Here is a 25,539-nt window from a genome sequence, read left to right on the forward strand (position 1 = left end):
ACATAAATGATTTAGAGCTTCTCAGCGAATAGGCAACAGTATAAAAATGAATGAACGTCAGCTCTCAATGTGGGCCATGTCTTGTCAAAGTAAATCTGCTCTAAATCAGTTATTTATTATTCTATTTAAATAATGTTTATGTCATTAGACTTTTGATAATATACTCTAAAAACTATTCTTGTAGTTCTTGAGAAAAACTTGTGCTTGTTAATAAATTCAAAGTTTAAAAGATTTTATGGCTGCCATTTTAAAAATACTAAAGATAATTTCATTATGAACTATTCAGAGACTGGCCTTGCTATCATAAACATTAAGCCAAATTTGGAATAATTCAATTTATTGATTTGTTTTCGATATATTAAATCTTAATAAAAAACAAATACAGACAGACAGATGGGAAACTAAGCATCGGAGACACATGTTCATACGGTGAAATATTTTTGTCTTGATCTGAGCAATAACTTGGTATACCTTTGTCTAGAGTTGCGGGGTACCCTGTATAAAAGGTTTTAAGACTGAAAAAAATTCTTATGATTATGAACAAGTATATTTCGAACTTTGTTCGAGGAATAAAACATTGGCGGTTCATTAGTACTAGAAAGATAAGAATTATTATCTATGAATTGCAAAAAAAGAGGTTCTTATTACTTCTTATTAAGGTACTTATTAAGACCTTAAAGTAGGTTCTTTTTTTAGATAATAATTATCATGTCTAAATTTGAAGAAAGTGGTGATAAAATGAGGAGTATTTCATGAAATGCAACAAATAAATAGAAATGTCGATAACGAGTAAAACTGAAAGTGTACACGACAAAGCGGACACCTCCCACGCTGAGCTGAAATATGAATTTGCACGGCCGGCTTTAGACTTGTATGTACTGTACACCCACTCTATACACAATGGACCCACAATACCCTGGAACAAATGGTGACAATAGTTGACACGTTGAGCAAGGCAATTTATCATGCACAACTCCCACTCTGGTGTATGGAGACCCAACTATTTGTCATGCACTGCCAATTGGATGATTGGTCAATAAGCGGACAGAGAGAACGGTTTAACCCGTCAATGAGTCTCTTCCAGGCCTCCGGCGTGAGGTGAGTCTTTGTCACAGCTGATTTATTGAATATGTTTATGAAGGTCTTTAACAATAGCATAATCTACAACATTTTTACTCGCATATATATATATATACATATATATATATATATATATATATATATATTAATATACAGGTTTTCCCAACTCTTTGTTAAACTAATGTATCCGATACAAATAAAGATAGACAGTTAAATGTGAATAAAATTAAAATTAATCATGGTAAGTTTATTAATTGTTAATTTGTTAAGTTGGTTAATTGTTAAGAACATGTTCAACGGAGTTATATTTAAGACTGACTTGAACATGAATTCAGTTTTTGAAGTTTTACCAGCAGAGTTGGTTTTATTCGGAAGTTTCGATAATAATCTTGAAAAAATACATCGAGTGTCTGTAATTCTTTTTATTCTTTTTCTACTCGTATGCGTATTGTTTGAAATTTTTATTTTCAAAGTTTGCAAAGTCAAAACTAATGATTTTTATGATATTCAGTTTCACAAAATTGTGGAGAGGTTTTAATTTATAACATGAACGTATATCTATAAAGTTCTGTATATGATAAAAAAATAATTAAAAAAATTAAAATTTCTTAAGTGAGATATAATTAAGGAAAAAAGAAGCCTAATGACGTAATAACGTTTGGTGGGTTTGAAGATAACTTTGAAAGGAAATGAACATCAATAATATAACATGAACTGCAAGGAAAATAATGAGGGTAATATGAATGGAGAAGGATTACAATGAAATCTTTAAAATTTCAAGTACAATTCTTCATTATATCAATCCTAATATTTTACTCTAAATAGTAATTTTTTCAAAGTAAAAATATTATATTTTAAAAGATTCGTCCTAGAAATACGAGCGTTAAGTAAGCAGAGTGCTATATAATTGCTATATAATAAATGTTAAAAATATAATAGCTGTGTTTTTTTCTCATAATACTTTTACTATTAGTTGATCTTAATTTATGTTAAATTTTCAAACATCTTTTGGAAAGAAAAAAAAGAAATAACGTTTTTTATTTCGTTATTATTCCAATTAACCCAAATACCTTATAAGAATTTGAAAATATTAATTTAATATCAAGTAAGACTTTAAAATAAAAAATGGATTTATGAGTGCCTAAAATTCCTGAATGCATGCTATACCAGGAAGTTTTGTACGAATTAAAAAAATATTCATTTGTAATTGCACGAGTTTGGTTTTGGCGAAGCCTATCACTCGCGGGGCTTCATTTCTGTCTGTATCTCCTCAGGACATCTCGAACAAATCCGGCCGATAGATTTGAAAGCTCGCATGAAGCTTAATTTATATTACGTAAAGTAAAGATGTCTGATTTTACCAGGAGAAGCTAGGGCTAAGAAGCCCTCTCTAATACTGAACCTGGGGACCAACGGTTTAAAGGTGACTTCCGAACCACCGCCAATGGCCGTGCAGGCGGACTGCTTGCAGGGACAGGATCGCTCAGCGGTCACCCATCCAAGCAACAGCCACGCTCGACGTTGCTTTATTCGATTATCTTGCGATAAACGTTGTACCCGCTACACTTCGCCAATGGCAACCTTATGAGCAACACTAAATTCTATTATGATGAATGTCACTCCATGGGATTTGGCTGAGCGTTAGTGAATATTTTTCTAGATAACTTCATTTCTGCATAAAGAACTCTTTTGCTATGAGGTTAATGTCCAACCATGAAATTTGGCTGATCGTCATTGAAGGTCGACACATTTTATCTTGTCCCTGCTAGAGAGGATGATTGTCTGTCTTTCTACGTGTTCGCAGGGCATTTCATAGATTTGATCGTTTTCATGTAAACTCCGCGAAGACTGTTACGCGACTCGTGGTTTAGTGCACACATACGTTGTCTACGTTGTATTCTAAAAAGCTATTTAAAATATGTATTTTTATGTTTCAGGGTACATAAAAAATTGTAAAAATCGTTTTTACATTGTCATTAAAATGAGAGTCAAGGGTTTTAAAATAATCTAAGTAATTCCTAGAAAATTAATTTCTTCCTAGCACTTGAAAAATTATTTAACAAACTTAGAGTACCGTTTGATCATTAGTTTTCGAAATTTAAACTAAAACTAATATTAAATTATTTGAAAAAATAATGTTTCTTAAAGAATGGAATGGCTAGCTGAATCCTAATCTGTAAATAACCAAACATGGATACAATTTTTGAAATTTCTAATTGACTAAAACTAATTAATGTAAATAATACATTTAAATACATTATATCCAGCATGGGTAGTAACAAGTATTTGAATACATATTATTAGGATTGCTTCTACGCATTAAAATTTGCATTTAACCAATAATATACTTGAATTAAAGTATTAGCACCTAAGAATTGGTAGTTATTATTTAAAATATGTTATTAAGAAATATTCATCTTTAGTTGTTGTTTAGGTGGTGAACAAGTTGATAGTGGGAATGACCCCAACCACATTAATTTTGTCGCTGGTCGTATTTTGGAGTAAAATATGTTGGTAAGGTGAACTTTATTATTTGATTGTAGATTATGGTTAGAAAACTGTACATGCATATGAAAACCGGTATATGTCAATTTATCGATTTAATTTTATTTCACTAAAATATTCATACAAAATACTTGAATTCATATCAAATTATGAGCAAATAAATGGTTATTAAAGATTTGTAATGAATATTTATTTTTTAGAGTTTGTGCTTAAATAAGAGAAATAAAATTGTATAGTAATATTATAACCATATTCATCACACGTTTGTTTAATTTATATTAAGTACAAGTATACTATCAGTGGCTGGCAGAAAAGCTGGGTAGCTTCTCATGAGCTACACACTTGAAATTTTCTACTCTGGTGCAGAGATGATTGGGTTAAAACAATGGTAGGAATTCGTATTTTGGGATTTTTTCTAAGAAACCGAGGGTACCATAATATTAATCTAAGTTATCATAAGTGTGGATTAATGATTATGAAAATGATTTACATCATTCAATATCTATACTGTTATATAAAATCTAATTTTGTCTATCTGTGTTTGTGTGTGGTAATAAATTTTACATAAACATTCTTAGGATCCTTCGATAGCATGCAAGTATTATTATTTCGAAAATACCTCTGATTTACGCGCCAACGGTATCTAAAGTTGCAAAAATTTTAATCTTGGTCTCTAAAGTTTCATTACATCAAATAAATATTATTAATTGTGAGAGCCTGTTAAATGTAATTAAATGTTCTGTGTAGAATGCTGTATAACAGAACACCTATATTTTTAAAAAATCTAAACACTATTGCATAGTTTTAAAAGTATACGGTAAGCTTGATAGTAACAACGCTTCTTTTAAAACCTTTCGTCAACCATTGTTTAGCACAGAGTTAGAATATATCCAGATACAAAATTAATTGTTACTAAATACATATTTTAAACTGTACGATTTAGCAAACATTAAGTACAGTGCTTGGTCAAAGCTGTATAGCAGATATAAAAAACAAGGTGGCAGGGGTGGCTTCTAGTCGATGAATCTTTGTTTTTTATGAAAGAAATTCCTAATCCTTCTGTTAAAGATCTTCAGATAGTGTTACAAATAAATTATTGTAAGTAGAGCTATTATTGTGTACATTGAAAATTTATATTTGAGTTCACCATAAAGAGTAATAAAATATCCAACATTAATTAATTTCAGGAGTTCTCAAGAAACTGCCAACCTCCAACAAGAACAAACCCGTATACTGAACCAGCTGTTGGAGAAGTACGATCACCGAATCATACCCTACAACAACAATCGAACTGGTAAAGTGACGGTTTCCATATGCTAGTAATAAATATAAGGTAAACAGTAAGGGGTTCATGAAACATATTTGGAATTCGTCTTGGATTTATATATATATATATATCACTTAGGAATGTGTACATTATTTTTCCAACTCAACTAAGGAATAACCCTGACGCCAACTGTATGTACCTGGCGTTTTCGGTACAATGTGCAATGCTTACTTAGTTAAAGAGAATATATTATTTTCACTACTAAGAGTCCTTTTCTAGCTGGTTTCACTATTTATTAGGCAGTACATATTAATGATATTAGGGTATGTCTAAACGGATACAGGTTTAAAGCGCTTTTAATAACGATTGAAATTGATATATCTCAAGTATTTCATTAACCAAAGAAGTAAATATAATGGATACCCACTGTAAAATTATTGTACAGGTAAGAGAAACAATGGTTTACCTAAGTGGAGAATGAGGAAGTGGAATCTCTCTTATAAAGCCCTAAATATTAAAAAAATATACATATAAAGTCAATCCAACCTGCTTGCAATATAGCAGTTACATATTTTACTTTGAGTTAGGCATGTCTAATTTATTTAAATTTATATTTATTCGGATTTATTTCATACAACTCAGTCTGGTGTGCTCTTTAATCAGATTCATCCTATTCCTAAGCCAAGCTCTAGCTACACCGCTCATTATACAGGTAGATTTTTTCTCACTTTATTGCGTGGGACTAAGTCAAACGTGATTTTTCATCTGGTTACTCCCACATACAAGCAACCAATGTCAACATTAAATACGAAATTTTGAACACATCAAATTTAAATATTTAGAGTGAATAACTTTAAAACGTGATTTCAAGTGTCATCGAAGTTTAAGTTGACAGAGTCAATTATTTCCTAAAGCGGTCTATGTAATGTCTATCTACCCGCACTAAATCTTCGGACTCACACATCATACCAACATTGATAGTGCAATTATTAGAATCCTGTATTTCTGCCTCTCTGTGAAGAACATCTTCAATTAAGGATTGATAAACAATAACGTATGTGTTAATATTTTGACACTACGGGCGTGTGAACCGACGTGTGATATGCCGTTTACATACTTAATATGAATCAAATCAATGTTAACTGTTACTGTAAAAAATTAAAACACAAACAGTTTTAAATAATGTGCCGGAGGTGATTATTATGGTACATGAACTACATTGATCTAATTTGGATGTACAGTGTAATTAGCTGGGCTTTAGCGAATCTTATCACTTGTGGGCCTGGACATGTTTTGTTTATATCTGTCTGTGCGTCCGCTCGATATCTCGAAAATGAAAGAAATTACCAATGACTTTAAATTGTACATAAAGCTTCATTCATATATGAGGAACACTGAGGTCGATTATGGTACACGTCACTCATTGGGATTTGGTTGAGCGTTAGTAGATATTTTTACATTTTTCTGATGGATAAACGTGATGGCAAGGAGAACATATCAAAATGACTACATTTGTAAACAAACTCAACACACCCGTAACAGATTAAAACATGTGGCATAGATGTAACCTAACTATCCTAACACATACGTAATTTTAGAGTGACTTGCTGTGTAGAATTCTATTATTTAAACACTGATATGAAACCTAATTCAGTAAACAACATTTCAACGTATTAGCTGGCAAGTTATGTCGAGAAAGAGTTTATGAGTACACTTTAAATTTGTTCTATGATGCTTAGTTTTTGCCTTAACCTCTTTTTTCTACGATGTCGGCCTGTCCATCTGTTTGCAAGACATCTTAAGAGTGAAATAAGCTATAGATTTAAAATGTTGCATGCAACCTCAGCAAAACCTGTTATGACATGTTATGTTATGCATGCCGTACTTCTACCTTGTTATATAATAAAGAATAAGATTAAATAATTGTTAAATGATATTCGTAGTCGGTATATACTGCTCTTTAACTTCTTAAATTATTTTATTTAATTATACAATAACTAACAAGTATAAACAGTTTACATATAAAATGTAGTTACTAGTAATACTAGTAGACGTTGTAACTTTACAGATGGATTTGATTACGTGGATATCACTGTAAACTGGCTGCTGTTACACATCTCAGGGATATCCGACTACGACATGGTGAGTGGCTGCATCTGTTATACTGTAATTACATATTAGGTCATTCTTGTGACGACTCACAACTATGAGTTGATTCCGTGGATATCACTGTAAACTGGCTGCTGTTACGCATCTCAGGGATATCCGACTACGACATGGTGAGTGGCTGCATCTGTTATACTGTAATTACATATTAGGTCATTCTTGTGACGACTCACAACTATGAGTTGATTCCGTGGATATCACTGTAAACTGGCTGCTGTTACACATCTCAGGGATATCCGACTACGACATGGTGAGTGGCTGCATCTGTTATACTGTAATTACATATTACGGACTCACAACTATGAGTTGATTCCGTGGATATCACTGTAAACTGGCTGCTGTTACACATCTCAGGGATATCCGACTACGACATGGTGAGTGGCTGCATCTGTTATACTGTAATTACATATTAGGTCATTCTTGTGACGACTCACAACTATGAGTTGATTCCGTGGATATCACTGTAAACTGGCTGCTGTTACGCATCTCAGGGATATCCGACTACGAATGGTGAGTGGCTGCATCTGTTATACTGTAATTACATATTACGGACTCACAACTATGAGTTGATTCCGTGAATATCACTGTAAACTGGCTGCTGTTACACATCTCAGGGATATCCGACTACGACATGGTGAGTGGCTGCATCTGTTATACTGTAATTACATATTAGGTCATTCTTGTGACGACTCACAACTATGAGTTGATTCCGTGGATATCACTGTAAACTGGCTGCTGTTACGCATCTCAGGGATATCCGACTACGAATGGTGAGTGGCTGCATCTGTTATACTGTAATTACATATTACGGACTCACAACTATGAGTTGATTCCGTGAATATCACTGTAAACTGGCTGCTGTTACACATCTCAGGGATATCCGACTACGAATGGTGAGTGGCTGCATCTGTTATACTGTAATTACATATTACGGACTCACAACTATGAGTTGATTCCGTGAATATCACTGTAAACTGGCTGCTGTTACACATCTCAGGGATATCCGACTACGACATGGTGAGTGGCTGCATCTGTTATACTGTAATTACATATTAGGTCATTCTTGTGACGACTCACAACTATGAATTGATTCCGTGGATATCACTGTAAACTGGCTGCTGTTACGCATCTCAGGGATATCCGACTACGAATGGTGAGTGGCTGCATCTGTTATACTGTAATTACATATTAGGTCATTCTTGTGACGACTCACAACTATGAGTTGATTCCGTGGATATCACTGTAAACTGGCTGCTGTTACACATCTCAGGGATATCCGACTACGACATGGTGAGTGGCTGCATCTGTTATACTGTAATTACATATTAGGTCATTCTTGTGACGACTCACAACTATGAGTTGATTCCGTGGATATCACTGTAAACTGGCTGCTGTTACGCATCTCAGGGATATCCGACTACGAATGGTGAGTGGCTGCATCTGTTATACTGTAATTACATATTACGGACTCACAACTATGAGTTGATTCCGTGAATATCACTGTAAACTGGCTGCTGTTACACATCTCAGGGATATCCGACTACGACATGGTGAGTGGCTGCATCTGTTATACTGTAATTACATATTAGGTCATTCTTGTGACGACTCACAACTATGAGTTGATTCCGTGGATATCACTGTAAACTGGCTGCTGTTACGCATCTCAGGGATATCCGACTACGAATGGTGAGTGGCTGCATCTGTTATACTGTAATTACATATTAGGGACTCACAACTATGAGTTGATTCCGTGGATATCACTGTAAACTGGCTGCTGTTACGCATCTCAGGGATATCCGACTACGACATGGTGAGTGGCTGCATCTGTTATACTGTTAATTACATATTAGGTCATTCTTACGGACTCACAACTATGAGTTGATTCCGTGGAATATCACTGTAAACTGGCTGCTGTTACACATCTCAGGGATATCCGACTACGACATGGTGAGTGGCTGCATCTGTTATACTGTAATTACATATTAGGTCATTCTTGTGACGACTCACAACTATGAGTTGATTCCGTGGATATCACTGTAAACTGGCTGCTGTTACGCATCTCAGGGATATCCGACTACGAATGGTGAGTGGCTGCATCTGTTATACTGTAATTACATATTACGGACTCACAACTATGAGTTGATTCCGTGAATATCACTGTAAACTGGCTGCTGTTACACATCTCAGGGATATCCGACTACGACATGGTGAGTGGCTGCATCTGTTATACTGTAATTACATATTACGGACTCACAACTATGAGTTGATTCCGTGGATATCACTGTAAACTGGCTGCTGTTACACATCTCAGGGATATCCGACTACGACATGGTGAGTGGCTGCATCTGTTATACTGTAATTACATATTAGGTCATTCTTGTGACGACTCACAACTATGAGTTGATTCCGTGGATATCACTGTAAACTGGCTGCTGTTACACATCTCAGGGATATCCGACTACGACATGGTGAGTGGCTGCATCTGTTATACTGTAATTACATATTAGGTCATTCTTGTGACGACTCACAACTATGAGTTGATTCCGTGGATATCACTGTAAACTGGCTGCTGTTACACATCTCAGGGATATCCGACTACGACATGGTGAGTGGCTGCATCTGTTATACTGTAATTACATATTAGGTCATTCTTGTGACGACTCACAACTATGAGTTGATTCCGTGGATATCACTGTAAACTGGCTGCTGTTACGCATCTCAGGGATATCCGACTACGAATGGTGAGTGGCTGCATCTGTTATACTGTAATTACATATTACGGACTCACAACTATGAGTTGATTCCGTGAATATCACTGTAAACTGGCTGCTGTTACACATCTCAGGGATATCCGACTACGAATGGTGAGTGGCTGCATCTGTTATACTGTAGTTACATATTACGGACTCACAACTATGAGTTGATTACGTGGATATCACTGTAAACTGGCTGCTGTTACACATCTCAGGGATATCCGACTACGAATGGTGAGTGGCTGCATCTGTTATACTGTAGTTACATATTACGGACTCACAACTATGAGTTGATTACGTGGATATCACTGTAAACTGGCTGCTGTTACACATCTCAGGGATATCCGACTACGAATGGTGAGTGGCTGCATCTGTTATACTGTAGTTACATATTACGGACTCACAACTATGAGTTGATTACGTGGATATCACTGTAAAACTGGCTGCTGTTACACATCTCAGGGATATCCGACTACGAATGGTGAGTGGCCGCATCTGTTATACTGTAATTACATATTACGGACTCACAACTATGAGTTGATTCCGTGGATATCACTGTAAACTGGCTGCTGTTACACATCTCAGGGATATCCGACTACGAATGGTGAGTGGCTGCATCTGTTATACTGTAGTTACATATTACGGACTCACAACTATGAGTTGATTCCGTGGATATCACTGTAAACTGGCTGCTGTTACACATCTCAGGGATATCCGACTACGACATGGTGAGTGGCCGCATCTGTTATACTGTAATTACATATTACATCATTCTTATGAGGACTCACACCTATGAGTTGTTTGTGTTAATGCTCATTAATAATAACGATGGGTAATGCCTTGATACTCTTATCTTAGCAATGGCGACTCGTCAAAAGTAAATGCTAAACAAAGAATTGATATTTCTGGCTTATTTATGTGGATATTATGAGATTAAAATTAGTGTAAAGACAAGGAATATATATTGTAACGTAATTAGATTTTTTCACTCGTCTTAACGGGTCAAAATTTGAGGATTATTGTTTAAAAGTTGAAAGTAGCCCCTCCCAACCCTCTAATTTTGCGAGAAAAGGCATAATGAAAAACACTAAAATGCACATTACGAAATCTAGTGAAAATGTTCAGATTTAGGCCTAATAGTATTTTTATTATTAAAAATTATAAAAGAATAGGGTCGGTTTGCTCACTCCCACTTAAATAAATTACTTAAAACTTTACTTATTAATAATCATCGTAGAAATAGTTTATAAGAAACTACTAATATTTAACGTTCTTTACTATATCACCAGTTTTTTCGTGATTCTTAAAACAATAAACCTCGATCCTACGCCACTTATGCTTTCGTAATTGTGATCTCAGGTACACAGTCGACAATGGTAGATCACGCGATTTCAAAAATGTGTGTTAACGCGAAAGGCTTGAATTGTTTATGTTATAAGATCAACATTTTACAATTATATTCCCATGTAATGTAAGTTTGTTGTAGATTATTCCATTAACATATTTGAACTTTCAGGACTTTAGTATGCAAATCATGTTTAATCTAGAATGGGTGGATGGAAGACTGAAATACGAGGATAACGGTAAGTATTAAATTTAACATTTATAATAAAAAAATAACTTTTAAGAGATCATTAACCCTGCTGTTCTTAACAATTCTTTGTTATACTTTACTTTTATAACTAAACGTACGGCTTGGAATCTATAACTTAGCTGCCATTTAATTTGTAAATGTTCAATAGTCCAACTCTAGTTTTATAATAAAAGAGTAAATAAAAAGTAAATATAATAATGACTGGGAAATAACCTAATAATTAGAATACTTTCACAACTGAAAATAAATTTAAATTATAACCTTTTCATGTCTACGAAGAGATTCCGGCACAGCATCTAAAATTTATATAACATTTATTGACAGTTTGTTACGAAAATTAAGGCAAAAGTTTTTTGTTATAATATTTATAGATTGTACTTTATACATATTTAACAAAAATTGCAAGCTCTTTAATTTTTAAACCTTGTAGCATTTTAATACTAGGTTGTTAGAATGCGGTCTTAGAAATATAGACTCATTAAAACAGTTTATTTCTGTCTTATATACAAATATTACCTCCAGATTTGTATAAATATAAAAGATAATTTTAAATACTTCATATCGTAAGATAAAGGTAAAAACCCTTTCACAATGCAATACGTATTGCCACCATAATGAAACCTTAAATTGATCGAACAGCGTTCAGAGCAAACTAGACAAGTGGATATGAGTGCAGTCGATTAAAAATTAGATGATATCACTTCAACATTACTATATAAAGAACATTGTATGACCACTATTTAAAACCTTAATAATATCGTAGGACATTTTATATACAACAATTGTTACAAATGATAAGAAATAATGGAAGCCATTATAGAGTTAGGCACAATTTCTACAGGTCGACATATAACATTAACTCTTAAAATTCTGAATGGCCTCCATCTTGAAAAGTAAATATATATTAAAATTTATATAAACTTATAATAATTTGCAGTTCCTTGAAGTTCACTTAAAAGTGTATTTCTTGGTGTATTAAGAGTGGTATAGCGAAGATAAAATTGTTCACAAATTAAAAAAGCCACCATCTTAATAAAATATCCATGTGTAAGTATTATGTTGTACTAAATATTTTATGAATCACTTCGCCCGTTATGTTAATTGTTAATTGAGTTAATTGGTGGTGTTAATATGTAACTTCACACTCCAAATCTTTGTATGTCCTCTTAGTCAACTCCATCGATGTATATACACACGTGAAATCCTACGAAAAGTAAAAATATTAATAAAAACAAATGTTGTTGTGAATGCCTAAGAATTATATTCCCATCTTTTGTTTTCTCTGTGATGCTTAACAGTAGTAGGTGGTAGCGGAACTGCCACTATTGGGGGAGTGTGAGTCGCGATTAGCCGAAGCTTAAATGAGAAAATAGCGATCGACAATCCTCCTATATCACACACTACCTGCACTTGGATAATGTAATATTAACTTCTTTGTTGAATGTGGCAAAATCTATGAATTCCTAAGGCGTTCCGAATTTTATAAGGAATTATTCCGACACTGCCCGTTCTTTTGTTTAAACCTTTTTTACTACTCATAAAACTACAGAGAATTGTAATATTTTTTGACATTTCCAAATTATTTAGAAAATCATAGAACGATGATTTCAAGATGTCAACTTCAGTTCAGAGTGCAACCAGCTTTAGTCACCAAAAGATGCTAAACAAATGTTTAATTGCATCCAATTTTTAATAATATCTCGTACTTATGTCTCTTGATTAAAACAAAATTAATTACATACATCCAGGTATGTGTCGAATTTCACGAAAGTCTATTTAGTTAAAACCCCATACATATGTAGTAGATCTTCTTTAGTTTAATATTTAAATCTTTAATTTGCCTGTTAAGATTTTCTATTTTCTATTTTTGAAAGAAATCATAGAAAACTCAATGTTAAAACATGCATTATTTAAATATACTCAATACACTCAAAAATGCCATCCCTTAACTTAATAATGTTAATTAATGAACTGGTTACTCAAGAAAACTAAAATTAGAAAGGTCTTTGGCAGTTTCATTTACGGTTTACATAGATTCTACTCTCTCTCCTGAACTATAGATGTAATTGTTGTTGTTTATAATTATTATTGAAGATATATTACTTTTGCTATTGATTACGGCCATTTCCCCCTTCTTAAGCAGAAAGGAGAATCTCAAGTTTTAGTTTAATCTTATCCTTCCATTGAATCCTTTAGTACATCAGTGAAAGCTATATGCCAGTATGATATCCCTTTCCAAAGTTGTGAGTATTAAATATTAATCTGAAAATAATTTAATTTTAATTGTCGAGTACGTTATTTATAAGAATAGAAAGCATGTGATTTAGTCTACGTTAACCTTTTACAAGTCGATGTGATTGTAATATCTATGATTATACATGCACAATTTATGATATGTGTGTGAGTGTATTTTAATTGTATTATATTATAACGATAGCTAAGTTCATTTTATTACTTTTATTCTATATGATGTATTTGTATTTCCAGGAATTATAGAGTATTTAACTTTGACTGACACGTCGAAAGTTTGGGTACCGGATGTTTTCTTCGCAAACGAGAAGGATGGCCATCAACACAGATTGGCGGCACCCAATATTTTCTACCGAATTTATCCTTCGGGAAAAGTGGTTTACAGCACCAGGTGAGGAAACTTTACACAAATTCCGAGAAAAGTGACATTTTATTAGAGTTAAATGCCAAGCGTCCCCTCACTTTCTACGAAGTGCCAATGATGTGGCGCTTTTAAACTTTAAATCTTATGGAATGATATAACTACGTGTAAGTATGAACACTTTATCGAATATATAATTCATTGAATGTAATGTGCTTTTAGAAAATGAAAATAAATGTGATCGAATTCTGTGACAGTTTTATAAAGGGTGACAGTCTAAAATCCGTGGCTACGACTACGCGCAATGTGACAAATTACAAGGCTGGGCGTTTTGTTGTATTCTGCTTTATGTTTGAAATATTCCACCCGCCTCATCTGGTAAAATGGTGGATTTTGTGTGGTCCCATCGTAAAACATATGATAAATAAAATACATTAGCAGTAAAGAAGATTGATTCCTGCACAACTGTTGCTTTATTTGTCGCACACTTCGTAAGTTTATGTTATTTTTGAAAATTCGAAATATTGATATTTTACCCAATATGCCTCTACGTGGTATCATACCTGAATAAAATTGTTTATAAGTGTATAAATGGTTTAAAACGATTCAATTGAATCCTCTGATGGAAAATAGTTTTTAGTAGTAGGCGGTAATCGTTCAGGATTTTTCTATATAAACACGAGTAAAATATCTCCGACTGACTCATCACGAAATCTCCGACTCTACTTTATGGATTTACGTGATACACTTTATACATATTCCACTCAACTCTTAGGGGTTTTTAAATTTCTCACCCTAACCGTGAAAATCAATGAAAACGTGGCATACTTTTATTGACAGATTTAATTGCATTTAGAATTAAAAAAATCGAATTACCATTAGAGTACCATAAGTCCTGCAGATACGAAAAAAATAAGTTTTTACACGTTTCCATAACCAAACCAAATTAGTGGAAAACCACTATAGCGTAATGTCTATTTTTATTTTTACAAAATCTCCGAAACTACATAATACATTTACATGGAACTTTGCACTTATTTTTGTACTGTACTTAGGTGCTCGGTTAGAATAGGTTTTTGTAATTTCTTATCCTAACCGAGGAAATCCGGGAATATTCTCTCTACCCTTAATAAAGGATTATATCATATTTAGCAATATTAAAAGTTAAAATTAATAAAAGGATTAATATTTAGGTCCCACATAACGGTGAATGTCTGCATGTTTTTAAAACCAATCGAGAACCCGTGGAAAACCGCAATACTATTCATGGGAACTCTTCGTAAACACTCTTCGTAAATATTGGACACCAAGGCTGGTAAACCGATTTAAAATTGAAAACGTTTGTTTACATTGATTTACCGGAATGTTACTCAACAATATTCATATTTGCACCTAGGAGACACGGGCATGGTGTAGTGGGTAAGTCAGGGTGTAAAAACGGTGACTTATTCAAATACCGAACAGAAACATTAGTTACGTTTTGAAACAGGACGACATCAAAGTAAAGGTACCTGAACATCCTAAAATTGAGCGACAAGCATGAGCGAAACCACCAAGTGCCTCAGTTATATAATTGGTATACAACTGTGTCTTCTTTGAATCAGTGAATCATGGTGCAAAGAAATGATTTTATTATTGTTGCTATTTTATGTACACCAGTAAAATATTATTGAGGTGCAAGCCCATCTAAATGTCGAAAACCGATCTTAATTTCGTAAATTATTATTATTAGTTCACGCAGTACTTCAGTGCATCATATGTCAGTTGTAAACATAGTGTCCTATCGATATTCTTTCAATAATTTCAATTTGGGCTATATCGAACCTTACGAGAATTGGAATAAAAGAAATAAAGAAAGATTAGGAAATTTACATAACGAGGGTAACTTCGATAGAAAGATTTCTACGAAATCAAAAGCACGGTTACTAATATTAGAATTGTGAAAGCCATTACACAATGACACGCAATGTTGGCAAGTCTAAACGTTACGGTTCATTGTGGACAGGAACAACTATTGCCATTGTACACTTTGGAGCGTGGGTTTGCTTTCTTTGTTCTCCATTACACAATGACACGCAATGTTGGCAAGTCTAAATGTGACGGTTCATTGTGGACAGGAACAACTATTGCCATTGTACACTTTGGAGCTTGTGTTTGCTTTCTTTGTTCTCCATTACACAATGCCACGCCATGTTGGCAAGTCTAAACGTGTCGGTTCATTGTGGACAGGAACAACTATTGCCATTGTACACTTTGGAGCGTGTGTTTGCTTTCTTTGTTCTCCATTACACAATGGCACGCCATGTTGGCAAGTCTAAACGTGTCGGTTCATTGTGAACAGGAACAACTATTGCCATTGTACACTTTGGAGCGTGTGTTTGCTTTCTTTGTTCTCCATTACACAATGACACGCCATGTTGGCAAGTCTAAACGTGTCGGTTCATTGTGGACAGGAACAACTATTGCCATTGTACACTTTGGAGCGTGTGTTTGCTTTCTTTGTTCTCCATTACACAATGACACGCCATGTTGGCAAGTCTAAACGTGTCGGTTCATTGTGGACAGGAACAACTATTGCCATTGTACACTTTGGAGCGTGTGTTTGCTTTCTTTGTTCTCCATTACACAATGGCACGCCATGTTGGCAAGTCTAAACGTGTCGATTCATTGTGGACAGGAACAACTATTGCCATTGTACACTCTGGAGCGTGTGTTTGCTTTCATTGTTCTCCATTACACAATGACACGCCATGTTGGCAAGTCTAAACGTGTCGGTCCATTGTGGACAGGAACAACCTATTGCCATTGTACACTCTGGAGCGTGTGTTTGCTTTCTTTGTTCTCCATTACACAATGGCACGCCATGTTGGCAAGTCTAAACGTGTCGGTTCATTGTGGACAGGAACAACTATTGCCATTGTACACTTTGGAGCGTGTGTTTCCTTTCTTTGTTCTCCATTACACAATGGCACGCCATGTTGGCAAGTCTAAACGTGTCGGTTCATCGTGGACAGGAACAACTATTGCCATTGTAGACTCTGGAGCGTGTGTTTGCTTTCTTTGTTCTCCATTACACAATTGCACGCCATGTTGGCAAGTCTAAAACGTGTCGGTTCATTGTGGACAGGAACAAGTATTGCCATTGTACACTTTGGAGCGTGTGTTTGCTTTCTTTGTTCTCCATTACACAATGACACGCAATGTTGGCAAGTCTAAACGTGACGGTTCATTGTGGACAGGAACAACTATTGCCATTGTACACTTTGGAGCGTGTGTTTGCTTTCTTTATTCTCCATTACACAATGACACGCAATGTTGGCAAGTCTAAACGTGTTGATTCATTGTGGACAGGAACAACTATTGCCATTGTACACTTTGGAGCGTGTGTTTGCTTTCTTTGTTCTCCATTACACAATGGCACGCCATGTTGGCAAGTCTAAACGTGTCGATTCATTGTGGACAGGAACAACTATTGCCATTGTACACTCTGGAGCGTGTGTTTGCTTTCTTTGTTCTCCATTACACTTAGGGCTATTTCTTATCATATATTGTCCCCAAAAAAGTTTTGTCTGACAAATTCCCGACAAAAGTTTGAAATTAATCTCTGTGAAAAGAACAATAATGAACTTATACTTATAAGGACCACCAAGGAGTATGATTTGATAAAATGATGATATACTAAATAATTAAAGTGATTACTTTAACAATAAGGTAGGAGTAAGCCACACTACTTGTCATGTAGCAGAATGTGCTGAGATTGTATGAAACATTTAAATCTGTAACTCTTTTCAATCTCAGAGTGGACCTGTGGACCACAAACAATCAGGCAGATTATGATCATAAAGAAATTACATTTTTACATCCTTCTTGCACCGAAAAGAGAAATTGTGTCAGCCTGCTAAGTGATAGTCTTCAATGACGCTCAGCCAAATCCCATGATTGGACTTGCTCCATAAAACAACTATTCTTATGTATGTAAAAATAAAGTGTAATTTTTTGTCCTATTATTGGAAATTTTATAGTTGTAATAATTGTAAAAAGTGGCTTGTAAAACTTAAAACTAGCGGAATTCAATTGATCAGTGATTTTGCAACACGGTTCTTAAAATTTAAACAAGTAACCAATAATGTTCCTACATGTTTTGAATGAGGTGTGAATTTTATGTCCCAGCATTTATTTCCGGAAGGATTTTAATGGAATTGCACTAATAAACAATGTAGGGTTTTCAATTCAACATAAGGCCGTTTGAAAAGAACCAATGATTTGCCTCACCTTTGTCAGACAAGGTTGTATTAGATGAAATATGTTAAAGAAAGTAACTAGCCATTAAAGTTAATCTCTGTATTCTCTAACATAAATAAAATATCAAATCAATATGTGACTACGTAAGCAAAAAAGTTCCTTTTATGAAAAATAAATTATGGTAAACACAATAAAAAACTTTTGAAAGATTGAAAATTACGAGCCTTATTTTTTATTAACTGATGTTATTACAGCTGTTAGTAGCGCTGAAATAGTGGATATTCCTTTCAAATAGCCGTATTGACATTTGTATAATAAATGTATCCAAATTACTTACGATACTAGTGGCTTTGATTTTTTTCAAAGATTTTATATGACACTAGTAAAGTAATAATGGCCTGTAGTTTGTCATTTCTGATGGGGAATCTTTCTTAAAAAGCAGCCTTACAATGGGGTGGTAGGGATTTCATGCAAAAGTTCTTGTCCGTAATGACTGATCTTAGATAATAGTTTTGAAATGACAGATGCTTTTATTACTGAAATACGAATATCACCTCAGTCATCTGAATTTGGGGAATTTGAACTCAATATTACCTCAATGTACCTCAAGAGTACACATTGGAAACAACATTCCATTGTATCAAGTACATTGCATCATGTCCATTGTAAACAAGTACATTGTTCGATATGAGTGACTGATTTTATTTAAAAGCTGAATTGAAGAAGTATGACATACTTTTAGATCAGTAGCTAAATTAATAAAAATGTAATTAAAACTAATTGCAGTATCTACAGGTCCAGAGATTGTTCCTTAAATGTAATGTTATCAGTTTCAATTGAAAGAAACTTACACATTTCTTTGCGTACAACCTCCTATGCAGCCTTCGACTTGTTTCTCGTGTCGAGACATACCTGTCACAGGCCGTCTGTAATAGGCTGTCAACTCAAGACAGTAGTTTTGGTGGGTGTCATTTAAATATATTTTCCATTCTTAATCTGGTTGCATTACACTTTTCACTGTACAATAAAATGGATATAGAAACAATATATTAAAGAAGCGTATGGTAAGAAAGCCAAGGATCATTCACTATTTTATTAAAAATTGGTGAAGGATTATCAATTTAAGCCATTTGTCGTTGAAAAAAAGATTATCTAGTTAACATTTCATTACAGTGCTTAAGCCACATATCAAGTACCATAAACTTTATGGGGTTCTTAATGTAATGCTTACAATATTTGATTTGTTATTCTCGTTTATAACTGTTTAAATGGAGGTATTTTATGTTTTAGCTTATTACATTCTCTGGGCGCTTACTGGTTACTTTATTAGAGTTACTTGTCAAGTACACAACCTTTAAAATAAATTTATTCTTAAAAATATACAATTCCAGGTTGTCATTAACTATGTGGTGTTATATGAATCTTGAGAACTTTCCTTTCGACGACCAGGTCTGCGGTGTAAGGTTCGCCAGTTGTAAGTATAGAATTGTTACTAATATTTTATTATTTACGTAAATGAATTTCATATATGACTTCATTATGACTTTTGTAAAATACTTTATCAATGTTCCTACATAGATAATGACCTTAATTAATGAAGTTCTGGTAATAAATGTGTCCTGCTGTTAACTAGACGCTTACGTTACAAGTGACTTTGTTCTGCATTGGAAGAAGGACAGTCCTATTGCTAAATCGAAGGAGGTCGGAAGAGTGATGGGGTTCACGATGAGTAAATTTCTCACCTCCACTTGCCATTCGAAGACATCTACAGGTCAGTAAGACCTAGCGTAATCCTTTTGTAAGATTTGCCATAAATGGAGACACCATTATCCACTTTATCCTTCTCCACACTGAACCTCAACACACGTATTGATGTAAATAGCAGAAGGAGATTTTTTCAGTATTGTCAGGTCGAGATATAAGTTGGTTTAAAAGTTGGGCTCGTTGCCATAGTGATGAGTTTAAACACAGGTAAGAGATTGATTCAAGCAACACATATTAGTATTCCTAAATTGGAAAACAATACAGCTATGAAACAATGGTTAAATTGACTCTTTGTTTGACAAGGAGTAATTAAGACTACACAGTTCTTATTTTGAAATGTTCAATGTTGGAACAAGTGTATATGGGTTGCTTATTCCAAAAACTAAAATAGTTAATGCTATCTTTTAGCCTAGAATGTTCGTAATTTACATTGATATGGGTATTTTTGTTAACAATAAACAACAACCAAACGCATCATTATATTGGAAAGTAGAAATCTTTTACTCAAGGATTGTTTATCCGTATTCACCTAGGAGAGGACTGTACATTTGCTTTTAAATGCAGTTTAGTTACACCTAACCAAGAAATAAAAAAAATAATGTTTTTGGTTAGAAGTGGTACGAGAATGCAGTTTTTAATTTATCTATAAATATTATTAAATTTCAAATTAGTTATAAAAATAATGGAATTAAATTATACTGAAGTATTGTTAAAGCTGATCATGGGTTCAGATTTTAATAATCAATTAGTTAGGGACCTACATCTGTAAAAAAGGTTTTTACATGCATTAGGTTTTTTCTGCTGAATTTATCTAATTTCTTTATCTAATTATCTCGCAGCCATTAGCGTCATATTTGTCTTGCAGATCTTAAAAGATTAATAGCTATGAACAAAAGAGTTTGTAAATATAACTTGACTTCAAATAAATATATTTATAACCCCGATTAAATATTGTTTTGAACACTTCGTAACATATATACTTGCAATAAAGCACTAGACTTAAATCAAAACCTAATGTAGATACTTTCTTTTAGAGCTGCCTTGGCAAGTGGGACGGTAGATTAAAATACTAACGTACCTATTTTGGCATGCTGTATAAAGAGATAATAAGAGGTTATTACAATTTTATTAGATAAGTTACTTTCAACTATATTTTACCATATAAAGACGGTGGACATACACACAACAGAATTGGGATTTTTTATAGGTCCTTGTAATTTACACAAATTAAAAAATAATACGATGAAGATTGTAAATGCTTAATCTGAAGTAAATAACCTTTAAAATAAAATGTCACATTATCAATTTTACTAAAAATAGCTCATCTCCCCTAAAAAGTTGTATAACAGTTAAAGGGGTTTAAATAAAAATATTTATATAAATGGTTACACCATGTTGCATCTAATTTAAAAATATTTTAACAGTTTTTGAGTGAGAGCTATAAAACTGTTTATGTTAAAAACTAAATCACATGCATTATTATTGCTGTATAAATTTTGAATTTTTATAATGTACAATATTTTAAATGGTGTGTGGGCTAGTACATTTGTAAAAAGACACATTTTGATAAATGTTTTATTAATATTTACCTAAGGAAAAGTTTAAGATTTATAAAGTATCCTCTATTTATATGTTTTTACAGTATAAAATATATAATAGTTAAATTGAAAGGAATTGGTTTCAAAATTACAGGGAATATGAAATTACATTGGTATACATGTCTCTCAAATTCCCAAAATAACATTTTGAAAAGTTTTCAATATCTTTAAAACAATTTGCATTATTTATGTTTTATTTACAAACAACATTTTGAAAATTATGCTAATAGTATTTAATATAATTTTACTTACTTTTAAATGGATAATAGGATTTTGGAAATCTTGAATCGTTACCTGAATCACAGTATATTTCAACCACTTTTAGTTTTTTTATCGGTGATTTTGACCTGAAGAAGAAGATGGATTCAATTCTCGAAATTTAGTGTTGTATGTTTGAAATCTTATAATACTTTCAAATCAATCATCGTCAGTAACAAATTTTATATATCCTTCTGTTTTTTAAAAGCAGGTTGAACTCATTTTCTAATAATAAGTTACATACAGCAGGATTTAACTTGTGAACTTATTGAAGGGGAGTACACCTGCTTAAAGGCGGAGTTCCTCTTTAGGAGGAATCTGGAATACTACGTTCTACATACGTTCCTGCCCACCGCTCTCCTGGTGATCGTGTCCTGGGCGTCCTTCTGGATAGACCGGCAGCAGATCCTGGCTCGCATCCTCCTAGTATTGTCCACCCTTTTCGCCATGAGCTCCTTCTCTACAGACATCGATTCCTCTGTACCGAATGTTCCGTATGTGAAAGCCATGGATGTGTGGGTCGGGACCTGCTTCATTTTTCTGCTCTTGGCCTTGCTCGAGTTTGCTATCGTCAGCTCCGTAGGATCGTCAGAGTATAACGCAGATTCCAAAGCTGAGGAAGGATCCGATCACGTAGTCCAGGTACAACTTGCAAAAGCAGATAAACACTACTTTATAAGAGCCCTTGAACCCGTAGCAATCTAGTCACAGTTGCTTAGAACTGCATATTGGCGACCTTTAAAGAATGAAATATTTATACCTTGCTATCACTAAAAATACTGCAGTGTTTAAAATATCTGTAATTTCTACAAATTCAAGAGTATGGATAATTATGAATTATCTGCACTAATTACAAGTATTTGTTTTAGAATGCCAACAGCAGCCAAGATTCTGAAGCTCAGGACAGATCATCCTCCAAGAGAGCGTTTTTACAGGCCTACAAGGCGCTTCGTGTACCCAAAGATTCCGGACGCATAGACTCGGTCGCTAGAATTCTCTTTCCAGCAGCTTTTTTCACGTTTGTTTTTATATACGTCATGGTTTATTGGATATGTGTGTGACGATTGAATTACAACTTGAATTAGAACTCAAGTAGCTGTAAGTTTAACTGCTGCCTTATACATAAGACAGTTACCTTGAAGTTAGTTAATTATATATTGTTTTATTTTTTTGAAAGAAATGTTTTTTTAATTACTGCTTTATATGCCCACAAGCTCCATTTTGTCACCTTAGTAATAGTTCAAGGATGACTAAAACTTCAACACAAGTTGTAAAGATTTTATTCAGAACCAAGAAATACGAAATATTTACGAATGTTTGTGTTTCTCGTTCAACCGAGATGTTTTCTCATCAAAACTGCAACGAGGTTCTCACTAAAGCCAAGCTTCCTAATATTTCATGAGAGTCAACACAAGTTGTAAAGATTTTATTCAGAACCAAGAAATACGAAATATTTACGAATGTTTGTGTTTGTCGTTCAACCGAGATGTTTTCTCATCAAAACTGCAACGAGGTTCTCACTAAAGCCAAGCTTCCTAATATTTCATGAGAGTTCAACACCTACTTTATTCAGAACCAAGAAATACGAAATATTTACGAATGTTTGTGTTTGTCGTTCAACCGAGATGTTTTCTCATCAAAACTGCAACGAGGTTCTCACTAAAGCCAAGCTTCCTAATATTTCATGAGAGTTCTCTCAACACCTACTTTATTCAGAACCAAGAAATACGAAATATTTACGAATGTTTGTGTTTGTCGTTCAACCGAGATGTTTTCTCATCAAAACTGCAACGAGGTTCTCACTAAAGCCAAGCTTCCTAATATTTCATGAGAGTTCTTTCTCTCACACCTACTTTATTCAGAACCGAAGAAATACGAAATATTTACGAATGTTTGTGTTTGTCGTTCAAACCGAGATGTTTTCTCATCAAAACTGCAACGAGGTTCTCACTAAAGCCAAGCTTCCTAATATTTCATGAGAGTTCTTTCTCTCACACCTACTTTATTCCTTCGCACAATTTGATGTTTAAATAACAGCGGGATATATAAATCTAAAAACTGAGGCTGTTCATGTTTTAATAAATTACGAGTATTTCACTCATAGTAAACATGATCACATATCAATTAATGTTACTTTGTATAATTCGGTATTTAAATATTCAATTTAAAATACAATGAATACTTTTTAATAATAATACAACAGTATTTTGTGTGTTGTATTATTAGTTCTTGATAGAATATTTTCACAAACTTATAAGAAACAATCGTACAAGTGCATGTTGCATAGTGACAAATTCTTTGCTTATTAATCGTAACGTTATAATTTTAATCATATTATGAACATCCGTTTATTTAAATGTTGTACGACACCATATTTTAAGGACACTGTATGGATATATGTTTATATACTATATGGAGCTGGAAATATCGTGCCTAGACGCTTGAGTGCCATGTTATCAGTAAACCAGACGCGGTTATAGCCTCGTAACCGTGTATCCGAGTAACCATATATCTGCATTCGATATATTTCGATTTATCTATAATGCTCGTTGTTTTGTTTTCTCCTTCGTAGGTCTTGAGGATGATAATGGTCTATAATGTTGTTTGTCAGCCGATGAATTCTTTAGATCCTAATTACGCGTTTAGCTAATAGCTCTGTTTACTTAGTTAAATCGGTTTTTATTTTTAAAAAGTATTCAAACAAAAGGTAATTATAAAGTTATCATACATACATTCTTCCATTGAGGGGAGTCGGAACGCAAAAAAATAAAATTTATACAATTTTTTTTTTATTTTTTATTTTGATTTGTTAGTTTATTCCCTTTAAAAAAATATAACTCTCACAGTTGTATCTTATTCCTAAGTTTCAAAATTAAATAAAAACTAGTGGTATGTCAGCTGTTTTTGGTCGGAAAACGCGTTGAGAAAGCTGACCACTTCTTTCAGCACATTGTATAGTGCACACTTCTCTATACACAGAGAAGTTTTAACCTCTATGACTTGATTCTTACTCTGTGTTACCTCTGATGTTACTTGACATCTGATTTTCCTATTAGCCTATGTTTGTTGTGAAATAAATAAATAAAAATAAAATTAGGTGACGGTAAGGTGCTTGGGGGAAAGAAAAGACTAACAGACGCCCAAATAGACAAATTACAAACATATTATGGCCTTGCAATAAGAAGAGGTGTAAAGAATGTAGAAGAAATTAAGAAAAATATTCGGGCCACCTACTTTCATAAACTCTCCACTAATGAAAATCTTCAACACGGTTTGTGTCCAAAAGGCGTAGACTCGTGGTGTGGTTATGAGAAGGCTAAGGCTCAAGGTACAGTTTATGACAACAAAGATAGCCTACCTCAAGAGATAATGTTAGAAATAAAATACATCTACAGGGCACTAACAAATTCTGAGTTGTTAAAATAATGTTTACACGGACATACGCAGAATCCAGAGAGCTTCAACAATGTGGTATGGGCCAAAATTCCAAAACGGGTCTTCGTAAGGCTGGATACGTTGAAACTTGATGTATATGATGCTGTCATTTCGTTCAATGATGGAAATAGTGGCAAACTTGAAGTTTTCCAGAAGCTTGGACTAAGTTTATGTGATAGGTCAGTGAGTGCTTTGCGCGGAATTGATGAATTGCGACAGAGGAAAAGTGAGAAAGCTGCGGAAGGAATAACGAAAGAAGCCAGACA

At 33.8% G+C, this 25,539-nt stretch overlaps 1 protein-coding gene across 1 annotated transcript; it reads left to right on the forward strand.

Moving 5' to 3' along the window:
- The first annotated feature begins 1,302 nt into the window (after positions 1–1,302).
- LOC124359024 (glutamate-gated chloride channel-like) lies at positions 1,303–23,014 on the forward strand. Its single transcript, XM_046811370.1, has 10 exons — positions 1,303–1,321; positions 3,515–3,594; positions 4,773–4,879; positions 6,921–6,994; positions 11,288–11,354; positions 13,853–14,006; positions 19,610–19,692; positions 19,852–19,989; positions 22,113–22,480; positions 22,708–23,014. Exons 1-10 carry the CDS (start codon positions 1,319–1,321, stop codon positions 22,897–22,899), a joined length of 1,266 nt encoding a protein of 421 aa, XP_046667326.1. The 5' UTR covers positions 1,303–1,318; the 3' UTR covers positions 22,900–23,014.
- Positions 23,015–25,539: the final 2,525 nt, after the last annotated feature.

Source organism: Homalodisca vitripennis, chromosome 4 (genome assembly GCF_021130785.1).
Source record: "Homalodisca vitripennis isolate AUS2020 chromosome 4, UT_GWSS_2.1, whole genome shotgun sequence".
NCBI lineage: Eukaryota > Metazoa > Arthropoda > Insecta > Hemiptera > Cicadellidae > Homalodisca > Homalodisca vitripennis.